This window comes from Brassica napus, chromosome A3, assembly GCF_020379485.1.
Source record: "Brassica napus cultivar Da-Ae chromosome A3, Da-Ae, whole genome shotgun sequence".
NCBI lineage: Eukaryota > Viridiplantae > Streptophyta > Magnoliopsida > Brassicales > Brassicaceae > Brassica > Brassica napus.
This window is the reverse complement of record NC_063436.1, coordinates 9,836,391-9,850,572: the sequence shown is the minus strand read 5'-3', so window position 1 is coordinate 9,850,572 and position 14,182 is coordinate 9,836,391. Positions and strand designations below refer to the sequence as shown.

Below are 14,182 nucleotides of genomic sequence, written 5' to 3'. Positions count from 1 at the left end.
AAATGAGTTGTGTAGTTAAAGCATGTGCCAATTTCAAGAAGCAATTAGAGGTCAATCTTATTTGGTCAATTTTGTTTTCGAGAATGTAAGATGATTATGGTATTAATTAATTAATATAAAATTAGTCCGTGTCAGCTTAATTAAGAACGTTTATAAAGACGCCTTTAAACTTCGTCCCCAAGCCAAACCCTTTAGTTTCTTCTAGATTGTCCGCTACGCTCCAGCTACTTCCAGTTACCGGTTTACCCTTTTAACCTCGGGCGCTGTTAAAATAACTTCCGCAGTTCGTTACGAATATAACCCTAGGCGCTAGCCTGTCCACGTTCATTTTTGTTTCTGTTAATAACCTTGGGTTCGTTACAACTAGAAAAAACGAGCTCAAATGGTAATAAAATTAATCCGGTAAGGGCATTAGCGTCATTAAGACACGTGTAGTGGTATTATATTTACCCACCTTGGCTTCATCTTCCTTTCCGCCTATCTTCCTGGTCTTTTCTACCTTCAAGCTCTCTCTCTCTCTCTCTCTCTCTACGATTTGTATATAAACAATCAATCAATCACACAAGACTCGTGAGAAGAGGACGAAACGCGTTTTCTGTGCCGAGAGTCAATTCAACCTCCTTTCTATTTTTCCATTTTATTCGAATCCTTTAAATTTTCGCCAAGCTTCTTCTTCTTCGTTGGCTCTCGATTTAGGTTACGATGGGGATGGACTTGAGGGTTGTTCCGGCGGAGGAGTGGTGGGAGCGAGGGAGAGACTCCAGCCTCGACGGTGAATGTGACCTAGGCCTTATGGTTACGGATTTTCTCGAGACGGGAGGTGGTGGAAGCGGCGGCGGCGGTGGTGGTGGTGATTCGTGGTGTAGCAGCGACAGCGATTCGGGATTCCCGGATCCTTCTTACCTTTCCGATAAGATTCAGGTACCGTAGAGGCGATTTGATTCATTATATTGGCTACAAATGTTCATGTATGAATTGGGATCGTTTAGTTGATGAGTTTCCCTAATTAGTTCATCGTTGCTCGTAATATTGAATAGCAGAGGCTAGCTAATAGAAATGGTAAACTATTTTTTTATAGTGCTTGATCATGGTTTTGTACGATGCCTTTAGATTTGCGTGGTTTTGTTTTTTGGTATGCTGCTTCCTATAGTGTTCTTGTTTGCCACTCTGAATAAATTGTGTTGCGTAGAACATCAATGATTTCTTAGAATAGTTGCTAATCACATTCCAATTGTGAGCATTTTGCATAAAGATAGTTGTCACTGATCGAAACAACCGAGGCTTATCTCTTATGCTGCTGCTTCTAATGTTCTTATTTGCACTAGGAATAAAAGTATCGATAAAGAGCATTATGGGGTTGTTATAATTGTATCCGTACATAGTTGCTAACTACCTTCCAATGGAAAACATTTGCATAGAGAATTGTTGCTACTGTTCTCTCTCATGCTATGTCTTCTGCTGCTTATTATGTTCTTGTTTGGCACTCGGAATAAAATTATTGCAAAGAACTAAAATGGTAATCACATTCATATAGAATTGTTGCTGGTGTGCTCTCTCATGCTATGTCTACTGCTGTGTATTTATGTTCCTGTTTGTCACTCATGATAAATTATTTCATAGATTGGTTAGAGAGGTAGCATTTTTGTTCAGAGTTGCTATATTCTGTAGGAAACATCACATTTTTGTGACCCAAGTATTCAGTTTCTTCTAAAGGTTGAAAGCACTTTCATAAATTAGTAGAGTGTATATAGTTTTGAGCTTAAACATGGTTTATTATGATGCCTTTAGATACAGTTTTGTTACTATGGTATCTGTTGTAGATAGTTGCTAATCACATTCCAATGGTTGCAAGTACTCTCGTGCTGTCTTCTACTGCTGTATTTCAGAGATTATCTTAGAATGGTAGCTTTTCTGTATAGAGTTGCTATATTCTGTAGGAAGCATACTTCATTTCACATTTTTGAGACCCAAGTATTTCGATTTCTACGGAAGGTTGAAGTCTTTTTGTTAATTTAAAATTTCGTTGTCTGTTGCCTGCAGTTTCTCAAGTACTCAATGCCTCAGCACGAAACCGAGGTTCTCTCCGCGGTTCGGACCCTGATGCTTTCTATTAAAGAGAAAGATCTCCACTCTGTGAAGTCCGGTACATGTAACGCCAGTTGCATCAGGTTTTATCTCGCAAAGCTCTTACGCCTTTCCGGATATAACGCTGCTGTTTGTTCAGCAAGATGGCAAGGCACTGGCAAAGTTCCTGGTGGTAAGTGTTTCCACCTCTAAACTCTGCCTTTTACACAATTTTAATACAGAAGATTGATGTGATTTGCTGTTTTCTCAGGAGACAACGAATACATAGACATCATATTGAGTGACACTCCTGTTGGCCAAGACGACCGTTTGATCATCGACATTGATTTCAGAAGTCACTTCGAAATCGCTAGAGCTGTGGATTCATACCAGCGGATAATGGAATCACTCCCAGTGGTCTACGTAGGAACGGTTGCAAGACTAAACCAGTTCCTCCAAGTAATGGTCGACGCGGCTAAATACTCCTTAAAGCAGAACTCAATGCCGTTGCCTCCATGGAGATCGCTGAACTACCTGCAATCCAAGTGGCTTTCACCGTACAAGCGCCATCTTGGACCGATCAATCAAGAAGGTCCAGGAATGTTCTCACCGGGACTGCACAGACAGTGTGCTGAGAATCTAAAGAGGCTTCAGTTTGCTCTCCATGCCGAACAAGAGGCAGAGAGATTCGTGAAGAAGAAGAAGAGCCGCGACAGGATGAGAATTCATGGGGCTCCTTGAGTGTTTGTACAAATGTGGCTATCGATGAGGCCAAAGAATTTTGCTCTGTTTGAGTCAATTTTTCTGAGTGTAATATTTGTTTTTTTTTTTTGTTTGTTGTTGCGGCTGGGTCTTTTTTTCTTATATGGGGGTTTACACAATAGTAGCCAAGGTTTAGGCTTTATACAAAGAGGATAATATACAAAATAACACGTTCAGGTACCTTTTATGTTTTTCCACAGTTGTATGATTTTGTATTTGAGAGAGTTTGTTCGTAACTTTCACGGTTGTGATCTTTTTCTGAACAGGCTAACAATAATGACTATCACAAATGTTAAAGCACTTGGTTTTTCAAGTTCAATACGGTTAAATGGACGTGTTTTCGGTTTAATCCGGTTAAGAAAGAAGACATTGCTTAAAACAGAACCGACCAAAATGTCTTTAACCTCAAAAGTCAAAAATCGAATTGGGGTTTGAATTATCTAATCTTCACAATCAGTCAATCAAATCAAAATCCTTTACACTCATCACATCACGGATTAAATCAATAAAACTTTAGCTTTCTTTGCTTATTCTTCACGGATTCATTCCATCTCCCTTCTTCTTCTCTCTCTCTCCATCGTGAGTAGAGATGTCAAATGGGCGGGTTGGGCGGGTTTGGGTGTGTCCGAATGGGCTTCATTTTTTGCTGGACATTTTTGGTCGAAGCCCAAATAGAACCATGTCCAAATGAGACCATAACCAAATAAGCCCATGATTTGTTGGGTTATCCATGGACGGGCCCATATGCCCACTTAATGTAAAAAACATAATTTCAGTTCTAATGATGCAAAGATTCTTAATTTTTCAATTTTAAAGATGCTAGATACATTTCAAAAGATTTATAAATATGATATACTTAATCTTTATGTTTTAAATTTCATGTTTCAAAATTATAAAAAACACAAGATAAGTTCAAAGTTATAAAAGAAAACACACAAGATAAGGTCACAAGATAAGTTCAAAGTGATAAAAAAACACACAAGTTCACACAACAATGAAAAGTGAAAATACATAAGTTCACAAATCACAAGTTCACAAGTCACAATATTGTTTTATAACAAAGAGAGTTTCATTTCTTCACTTGGTCACCACCTTCTTCTTCTTTCTTCCACCATCTTCTTGTTCTTGTTCTTCTTCTTCATATTCACCTTCATTTTCTTCATTTTCATCTTCAGAATCACCTAACATATAATGATATCAACAAAAAGTCAAGAATCGATGATGACCATATCATATATAATATAACAAAAAATGACTTTACTTAAACAAATGAGAGCGACTCTACTTAAACTGTCAAGCAATAAAGCTGAGCAATAAAACCAAACAAGCTAATTGAATATCAGTGTTCCAAGGAGAGCGACTCTACTTAAACAAATGATTCACACAAGACATAACAAGTGTCTGCAGAGAACAACCCTACTGCCCTAAAACCGAGCTTGTACAGATATCATTGTTAGCTATCAAAATCAGTAGTCCCCTAACAGATGAGAGCTTGTACAGATGAGACGACTTACTCATCGGTTCAAAGCCGCGTAGCCAGTTTCTTGTACAGATGAGAGCTTGTACATTGGATGGTAGTAGTCGGCTCCTGTACTTGGTAAGGACCCGGCTTCCAGCACTAAAAGAAGACTCTGAAGATACAGTTGTAATGGGGATACAAAGAACATCACACGCCATACGAGACAACTCCTTAAACCGAGCTTTATTGTTTTTCCAATATTCCAAGACATCTAGTTGCGGAAAGGCAACCATATCCATGGCCGGTTCAGCCAAGTAAACGTCTAAAGCTGATTTTCCTTCTCCTGCATTTTGAGTAATGAATGCATAAAATCCCTGCAGTATAAACATTAAAAAGGTGATTAATAGCAAACCAAGTACCAAACAGAATCAACTAAGCTTAGAATCTACTCATAACAGAATCAACTAAGCTTAGAACTTTAGGTAATTAAAAACCAGTGACTATAGCTTGACTACTTACCCCATAACCAGCAGGAAGACTATTCTCCATTGTGGTTTCTGAAGTGGTTGCAGTACTGGTCTTAGTACTCTTCTTATACACTCCAAATAGCTTCTCCATCTTCTTACGGATATGATCCATCTTAGCCTTGCTTGTTGACGGGTTTAGAGTGGTATAACAATACTCTAAGCACTTGAACTTCAACCTTGGATCCAAGACTGCAGCAATTGCAAGTATATCACTGTAGTCATCCCAGTACTTGTCGAATTTTAGCTTCATGATCTTCACCATCTCACGTATTGTATCATCTTCTGAAGTCGCATGATGTCTCAGCCAACTCTCTATTTTCCACACTTGCATAAAATACAAGTTCGCAGTAGGGTAAGAGGAGCCTGAAATCAGGTTTGTCATCTCAGAAAATGGAGACAAGAACTCACTGATGAGTGCTCCTCTTGACCATTCCAAATCTGAAGGAAAACACTTGTAGCTTGGCTCAACTTCAGAAAGATTACGCAATGCATCCTTAAAGTCAATAGCTCTAGACAACATTAAGAATGTCGAGTTCCACCTCGTTGCCACATCCAAAATAAGACTAGCATTGTTCTTATTCTGAATCCCAACGGTTTCCACACAAGCTTCAAACATCTTTTCCCTAGACTCTGAACCTTTTACAAACTTCACACTGTCCCTAATCTTCTCTAGAGCTTCACCAATCACTGACAAGCCATCTTGAACAATCAGGTTCAAGATATGTGCCACGCATCTTATATGCAGGAATTCACCATTACATACCAAATCCCTGCGAAGCTGTCTCTTTAGAAACCCTTGCATATTATCATTTGAAGTAGCGTTGTCCACCGTTACAGTAAACACTTTCTTATCTAAGCCCCACTCTTTCAGTATCTCCATTAACTTCATAGCAATGCTTGCACCAGTGTGAGGAGGAGGAAACGCACAGAATGAAACTATCTTCGCGTGTAGCTTCCAGTTTGCATCAAGATAGTGAGCTGTCAGACACAAATATCCCTCTACCGTGATCGCTCTCCAAAGATCAGTAGTGAAGCTGATCCTACCAGGAACTTCAGTCAACACCTTCCTAAGATTGGCTTTCTCCTTCTCAAAAATCCTAAGCACATCAGACACAGCCGTGTTCCTACTCCAAAATTCAATACTTGAATTCGCATAAGCAAGAGCATCTCTCACCCTTCTATATTCGACAAATGCATAAGGCAGATTATGCTCTACTATAGCAATAGCCATCATCTCACGGAAGACCATCATATCCAGCTTTCTATTACTACCAGGTGTAGATCCAGGAGTCTTTGAACACCGTCTCGAATGCCTAAGCAAAGTACTAGTTCCATTCCTACCTAGATCTATGTTGTAGAGCTCATGGCAATGATTGCACTTAATGTTATGACTACCATCAGACAACTTATCTCCTATAATTGTAAAGTTCTTCCAACATACCGAGTGCCTACGTTTGTTACCTCTAGCCTGAGCAGCACTCGTTACAGAATCAGCTTGTGCATTCTGGTCATCTTCATTCTCAGCCATCATATCTTCAACACTCAAATAGTCATCATCGTTCAGGTTCAAAGTATCTGCATTCATCTACACAAGAAAACAAGAGAAAATATTTAATATTCTTGGTCTCGCAAATTCAACCTGTCTACTTGCTATTGATACTTTCATAAAAGACATAGCTCAAGTTGAAGCCCACGTATTTTTCTTTAAACCACCAACCTTCTCTCTCATTTTTCTTATAAAAAAATATATCAAGTTTCCTGGGTGCTTAAGTTGAAACCCACGTATTTTTTATGCCACCAAACCATCTCTCTCATTTGTCTTATACCAAAATATATCAAGTTGCCTAGGTGCGTCGCTCAAGTTGAAAGCAAGAAATATTATTTATTATTTAACAGCACTAATGTTGTCAAAAAGAACACATCATATAAAATACGTTCTGAAACTATAGATTTAAGCAGCAACAAGAGGACTCACCTTGACTTGAATTTGTCAATCAAATGCAATAGGGAAGGGGAGGTGCAACATCAACAACAGCAACAACAATAGCAGCTTCAAACTAGATGATTTTCCACCACCTAACCAAACAAAGAGAAAAAAAATTGACATGATCTACTAAAGGCTAAACTCAATCATTAACACATAACACAATAGAAAGCAGATGACTTTAACGATTACCGTAGGTTTTAAACAATGCCCAAATCATAAAGGTAAGAACTTTACAAAACCCAAAAGACAGATCCGATTCAATCAACAATCTCTCTGATTACAACAGGTAACAACCCATTCTCGAAACACTCTAAAGCAGATGACTTTAACAATTACCTACGAAGATGTTAAGCCTTATATTGAACGTGTGGCTAATGGAGAACCCTCAGATATCATCACGGGCGAACCTGAGTCTAACACATAACACAAATCACTAATCCATCGAATCTGTAGCTAAAAATGAAAAGCCATAACACAAATCACACATAAACAGTTCAAAGATGACAAAATCAAACCTCGAGAGATGACGAAATCAGAGACAGCGAAGAAGAATCGAAGAAGAGCGAAGAGGACTCGAAGAAGGAGAAGGAAAATCGAAGAAGGAGAAGAAGAATCGCAGGAGAAGAAGAAGAATCGCAGGAGACGAGAAAAAAAAAAAAGAAATCGTGTTTTCCCCTAATTTCCTAACCCTAGACATTTAACCTTATTGGGCTGCCCATTGTCCAACTGGTTAAGCCCAAATTTGGTCATAGATGTATTTGGGTTCACCCATTTGGACAAAAATTATTTATGGTTCAATATGGGCTTGTCCATTTCGGTCCATATCTATTTGGACACGGGCCACCCATTTATAACCCACCCATTTGACATTACGATTCGTGAGGCAAAACAGATCTGAAAATTTGGGGAGCACCGGCAATGGAGTCTCTGTTAACAGTTGCGGAACTTGGCCTCTCTCTGCTGCTGATCGTCTTATGGGGATTCATCTCCGTCGTCGTCTTTGAAGCTTGGAGAAGGAGACACAGTAACGTGTACGTTTTCTTACTCCATTTCTTCTATAACTTGTATCTTATCCTGGATTCTGATTTTTGATTTGTTTATATATAATCACCAGTTCTGTGGAGACCGTGACTACACTCGAGGATCCGACAACCTTAAAGCAGGTATCTCGTCTGTTATTGACTGTGTGTGTGTGTGGCTAAGAACGATTGTTACAGTTAATGGAACTGAGATCTTGCATCGGCGATTTGGACACTTGTTTCTTGTTTCTGTAGAGTCTTTAAGAAGATAGCTTTGAGATTATGTAGGAGTTTGGTCTAAAGCAGTTGTGTCGAAATTTGAGATTATGTAGGAGTTTGGTCTAAAGCAGTTGTGTCGGAAATTAGCTCTCTTTTTTTTCTTTTTACACTGTATGGAGTGGTGAAGCTTTTAGATTCAGCTGTTTGTAGAGAGAACCGCGTCTCCTCTGGTTGTGAATGTAGATTTTAAGCAGCTTTTCTATCATCAGGTTCCCTGCCCTCATATCTCCGACCCTGCGGAGAAGTATCTGTCATTAATAGTTCCAGCTTTTAACGAAGAGCAGAGACTTCCTGCTGCTCTTGAGGAGACAATGGAGTAAGTTAATTTACTTTCACTTCCTTACAAACTCTCTCTTGACAGAACTTAGTTCCAATTCGTGAGAAGTTTGCTTCTCTTGCAAAACCGCACAAGTCTAATATTTATGCTTCTCATATGATTTGCAGTTACCTTCAAGGTCGTGCATCACGGGATAAGAGTTTTTCTTATGAGGTAAATAGTTTCTTGTTTCATCTCTTTTTCCAGTCCATTAAGGTTGATTCACAACATATTATATATGGCCTTTGTGATGGTGAATATGAATGAACTTATCAAGTTTTTTGTCGGTTTAATTAATTCACCTTGCTAGTATGTCGATATCATACTGAATCACTCAATTAATCTGCATCGTTTTCTCTTTTGTAGGTGGTGATTGTTGATGATGGAAGTGTGGATGGAACAAAAAGAGTGGCTTTTGATTTCGTCAAAAAGCATACAGTTGACAACATAAGGTTTATACCCCTTGGGAAGAATCAAGGGAAAGGAGAAGCTATAAGAACAGTGAGTTCATCTCGTAGTAGTCGCATGCAACTCTATCTAACTTACCATTTCACCGTAGAGAAAAAGAACATAACCGAAGCTTTCTACCTTTTATGAAAGCATTAAATAGGGAATGATGCATTCGCGTGGTGAACTACTTCTCATGCTGGATGCTGATGGAGCAACTAAAGTTACAGACCTTGAAAAACTTGAAAATCAGGTTTGTCTACGTTTTGACTCTCCAAGTTTCAGACATTTTAGTATCTGTGTTACAGATGTCCTGACCTCCTATAGCCTCTCAGATTCATGCAGTGGCCAGAGAAGAAAGTTCAATCAGAGATCCAGCACTAAAGAATGTGGCTTTCAAAATAGGTGATGTGCAAGTTTCCGCGTTTGGTTCTCGTGCTCACCTCGAGGAGAAAGCCCTTGCTACAGTTAAGTTCTAGATACGTCTATGTACATATGTTTCTTGGATGCATGTGCTGATTGACTTCAGTTTGTCAATTTCAGAGGAAGTGGTATCGCAACTTTTTGATGAAGGGTTTCCATCTTGTAGTTCTGTTGGCTGCTGGTTCTGGAATTCGAGATACACAGGTTAGTTTTTTTTAATCTCATTTACTGTTTGCTTCTAGTCAATGTAATTGCTCTGTTTTTTTATGGAGACATGTTTGTATGCAGTGTGGGTTCAAGATGTTTACTAGAGCTGCTGCTAGAAGACTTTTCACAAACGTCCATCTGAAAAGGTATTTACAATTCTTGATGATGATATAATAGCAGTAGAAGCAATCGATAAGAGCATCCCTGTCTCTGACGCAGGTGGTGCTTTGATGTTGAGTTGGTGTTCTTGTGCAAACGTTTTAACATTCCAATGCTTGAGATCTCTGTGAACTGGTCTGAAATCCCCGGGTCTAAAGTCAGTCTGCTGAGCATTCCCAACATGCTTTGGGAGCTTGCTTTAATGTCTGCAGGATACAGAACTGGTATGTGGAAGATCCATCACGTATGAGAAGACAGACACATCGAACAATATACATAGAGAGCAGTTTACTGCAGAGAGGCTATTACTTTTGATGTCTTCTGATCAAAGCAAGGAAAGGCAAAGGCTATAGAAAGTTTGGTTGAATCTATCTTTCATTAGATGTAAGAATCATAACCTTAACAAGATATCATATGACGACACTACTACAGCTCTAGATTTTTGATGTTGGTAATAACTTAACGTTTCAATTACTATGCTCTCATAATCTGCTTGAGTTTTACATTTTCATGGTATGAATTAGAAGAATTTCGTCCTTCCAAATCATATCAATTTTAATTAGATTGACTGAACTAACCAAACCATTTAAAATTTTAATCTGAACTAAACAAAAAAATCCAAAACTGTCCAAATTTTGATTAATTTATACCAAAAGTTAACCGAAATAAAAAATCTAGATTAAATTCTGTATAGCTTTCAAAAATCAAATTAAACCGAATAGTGAATCAAATTTGCTTTCGGTTCTATACGGCATATACTTACCGAAAACCGAACTACCCACCCAACCAACCAACGAACCGAACCGCATCTTGCCTTTAAACCGCCAAAAATCAGTTATTGCATCATCGTCGCCGGTGAAATGCCACTTACCTCAACCGCGCTCCTCCTTATGCTCCGGGAATGTAAAAGCCTCCGATGTCTCCTCCAAGTCCACGGAAAATTAACAGTCTCAGGCCTCAAACCCCATAACCAGCTAATAAACGCTTACTCTCTCTTCCAAAGACCAAACCTTTCTCGCACCGTATTCGATTCAGTTCAATACCCAGGTGTCGTTCTGTGTAACTCGATGATCAGAGGGTACACGAGAGCCGGTTTGCACAGAGAAGCCCTCGAGTTGTTCCGCTACATGTCAGAGGAGAAAGGTATTGTTCCCGACAAGTACAGTTTGTCCTTCGCTTTGAAAGCTTGCACCGGAGCTTCGGACTTGGAGAGAGGTTTAGGGATACATGAGTTGGTTTCCGAGATGGGTTTTGAGTCTGATGTTTATATAGGGACTGCTCTTGTTGAGATGTACTGTAAAGGTGGAGACTTGGTTAGTGCAAGAGAGATGTTCGATGAAATGCCTGAGAGGGATACTGTTAGTTGGAACATTATGGTTTCTGGGTTGGTTCAGAATGGGTGTTTTGGTGAAGCTTGGCGGTTGTTTCGTGATATGTGTTTGAGTGGTGTTGAGATTAATCATGTGAGTTTGTACAATCTGATCCCTGCGGTTTCGAAGATAGGGAGTAAGGATGTGTGTAGATGTCTTCACGGATTTGTGGTTAGGAAAGGTTTTGCATCTTGTTTCTCTAGTGGCTTGATCGACATGTACTGCAAATGCGCGGATTTAGATGCTGCTGAGTGTGTTTTTGAAGACGTGTGGAGCAAGGATGGCTCTTCTTGGGGTACAATGATGGCAGGTTACGCGCATAATGGGTGCTTCACTAAGGTATTGAATTTGTTTGAGGTCATGAGGAGCTATGATGTTAGAGTGAGTAAGGTAGCTGTAGTTAGTGCTCTTCAAGCTGCTGCGTATATAGGGGACTTAGAGAAGGGGATTGCAATTCATGAATACGTAGTACAGCAAAGGATGATGGATGAGGTCTCCGTTGCAACTTCTCTTGTGAGTATGTACTCCAAATGTGGTGAGTTGGAGATAGCGGAACAGCTGTTCACAAATATTAAAGATAGAGATGTCGTTACTTTGTCTGCAATGATTGCTTCGTTTGAGCTAGCAGGTCATCACGATGATGCTCTCACTTTGTTCAGGGATATGCTGAAAACAGACGTAAAACCTAATGGTGTGGCTTTGACAAGTGTGCTTCCGGCTTGTGCAGGGATACCCGCCTCTAGATTAGGCAAAAGCATACATTGCTATGCTGTAAAGGCTGATATTGACTCTGAGTTAGCGACAGCCACAGCCATCATCTCAATGTATGCCAAAAGCGGTCTCTTTTCATCTGCGCTCAAAGCTTTTGAAAGACTGCCAACTAAAGATGCTGTAGCTTTCAACGCTCTAGCGCAAGGGTATACCCAGATTGGTGATGCCTGTAAAGCATTTGATTTGTACAATAAGATGAAGTTACATGGAGTACGCCCAGACTCAGGAACTATGGTGGGTTTGCTTCAAACGTGTGCACTCTTTAGCGACTATGATCGAGGTTCTTGTGTCTACGGGCAAACTATAAAGCATGGGTTCGATTCAGAATGTCACGTGGCACATGCTCTGCTCGACATGTTCACCAAATGTCACGCCCTTGCTGCAGCAAAATCCTTGTTTGACAAGTGTGGATTCGAGAAAAGTACTGTATCTTGGAATATAATGATGAATGGGTACTTAATCGACGGCCAAGCTGAAGAAGCTATTGCCGCTTTTCGTCAGATGAAGAATGGGAATTTTCAGCCAAATATAGTCACATATGTTAACATCTTACACGCCGCAGCACAGTTAGCAGCCTTGAGAGTTGGAATGTGTGTTCACGCCAGGCTCATCAGGTTAGGATACTCTTCCCACACGGCCGTAGGAAACAGTCTACTTGATATGTATGCGAAATGTGGAATGATTGAATCTTCCGAGAGATGTTTTGTTGAGATAAGAAACAAAGATATGGCTTCGTGGAACACTATGCTATCCGCTTACGCAGTCAACGGTTTAGCTAGCTCTGCCGTCTCGCTCTTCTTGTTGATGCAAGAAAACGAACTTAGACTAGACTCTGTTCCTTTCCTCAGCGTTCTCTCAGCTTGTAGACACGCAGGGTTAGTTGAAGAAGGAAAACGAGTGTTCAAGGACATGGAAGAGAGACACGAGATCGAAGCAGAAGTTGAACATCACGCGTGTATGGTTGATCTTTTGGGGAAGGCTGGTTTGTTTGGTGAAGCAGTGGAAATGGTGAGGAGAATGAGAGTGAAAGCAAGTGTAGGAGTGTGGGGAGCTCTATTGAGTTGTTCAAGAATGCATTGTAACTTGTGGTTAAGTAATGCTGCATTGTGTCAGCTGGTGAAGCTTGAACCACTTAATCCTTCCCATTATGGTCAAGAACTGAGATTAGGAGGAGATACTAATGATGGATCAAGAATCAAGAAGCTTCCTGCTTGTAGCTGGATCCAAGTTTAAATGTGCCCACTCGTATTATTGAGATACTTTTCTAGATCATGAAGATTTTAAACTGTGTATATAGTCTGTATACATAATTACAAACTGAGAAACAGTTTTTTTTCTCTGGAACTATATCGAATATCAACTGAAGTTTTATATAACTCAGAAAAGGGAAACTAAGCCGGAACAGATATATATATATATTCTCCATAGACTCTAAAAAGAAACATTTTATAAAGAAAGAAAAAGAAAAAAGAAAAAGAAAATAGCAAACATCATTTAGGGGTAGTTGGAGATTAATTTGTAATTTGTAATTTGTAACGATTATTACAATTTTTAAATTAAATGGTTATTGGTTGATGGGTTCTAAGAGCATCATTGTACAACATTATTCATTTCTTTAATAATTTTAGTACTTAGTAAATCCTTTGGGCAATCTTTAGGTTTACACGAATAATTCAACATGTTGAATGCCAACTCATTTTAAATTTATAAGTAAACCAACCATTGCATCTAGTGAAATGTTAAAATTATTATTTCAACATTCTATTGCACATAGTCTAATATAAATTAGTCAATCGAGGTAAAACGACATTGTTTTGATTTTAGAAAAAATAGAAAAGTGTTCCTTACGGGAAAACCGAGCACTGTTACTTAGAAGAGTAAAATAAACTTTTGAAATATTATTACAAAATTAAAATTTTACGTATTACTGTGCTTCCTCATCTTCTCCTGAATCGGGTCGACGGATACCTGAGCAGCAGTTAATCTCCTTGTCGAGGTTAGCTCAGCCTGCTACGCTTTTATGAATTTAAGATTTAGAGTACGTTCTTAGAGCTCAAGGGTCCATAGCTCAGTGGTAGAGCAATTGACTGCAGATCAATAGGTCACCGGTTCGAACCCGGTTGGGCCCTTATTTTTGTTTAATATTATATTTGTTTTCCAATGGGCTTCGTAATTACTGGGCCGAAGAGAGCATTCATGCAATAAGTGACATTATATTATGGGTTCATCTTCTTGTTCTATTTATTCTCTCATTGGTTCACTTTTCAAAAACATTACTATCTCATTTAGTCTTTTTCTTTAATCAAACATGTGTGGAGTTTTGCTAAAGATCTAGAAAAGCTGTGACATTTTTAACAAAAAGTGAGCAAGATCAAATGCACTGGCAGAACAT

The 14,182-nt window shown here is 39.2% G+C and overlaps 3 protein-coding genes and 1 non-coding gene across 4 annotated transcripts; all 4 read left to right on the top strand.

Moving 5' to 3' along the window:
* Positions 1–206: 206 nt before the first annotated feature.
* Positions 207–3,066, top strand: LOC106438080. The gene is made up of 3 exons (XM_048775757.1): positions 207–921; positions 2,041–2,257; positions 2,336–3,066. Exons 1-3 carry the CDS (start codon positions 703–705, stop codon positions 2,803–2,805), a joined length of 906 nt encoding a protein of 301 aa, XP_048631714.1. The 5' UTR covers positions 207–702; the 3' UTR covers positions 2,806–3,066.
* A 4,603-nt stretch (positions 3,067–7,669) lies between these two features.
* On the top strand, positions 7,670–10,123 carry LOC106420800 (dolichyl-phosphate beta-glucosyltransferase-like). The gene is made up of 10 exons (XM_013861650.3): positions 7,670–7,830; positions 7,914–7,962; positions 8,307–8,413; positions 8,542–8,587; positions 8,780–8,914; positions 9,024–9,113; positions 9,196–9,327; positions 9,404–9,487; positions 9,572–9,636; positions 9,710–10,123. Exons 1-10 carry the CDS (start codon positions 7,718–7,720, stop codon positions 9,897–9,899), a joined length of 1,011 nt encoding a protein of 336 aa, XP_013717104.2. The 5' UTR covers positions 7,670–7,717; the 3' UTR covers positions 9,900–10,123.
* Positions 10,124–10,272: 149 nt separating this feature from the next.
* LOC106438083 (pentatricopeptide repeat-containing protein At2g39620) lies at positions 10,273–13,166 on the top strand. The gene has a single exon (XM_013879135.3). It carries the CDS (start codon positions 10,510–10,512, stop codon positions 13,021–13,023), a length of 2,514 nt encoding a protein of 837 aa, XP_013734589.2. The 5' UTR covers positions 10,273–10,509; the 3' UTR covers positions 13,024–13,166.
* Positions 13,167–13,847: 681 nt separating this feature from the next.
* On the top strand, positions 13,848–13,919 carry TRNAC-GCA. Its single transcript has one exon. It is a non-coding gene; the product is annotated as a tRNA-Cys (tRNA).
* Positions 13,920–14,182: the final 263 nt, after the last annotated feature.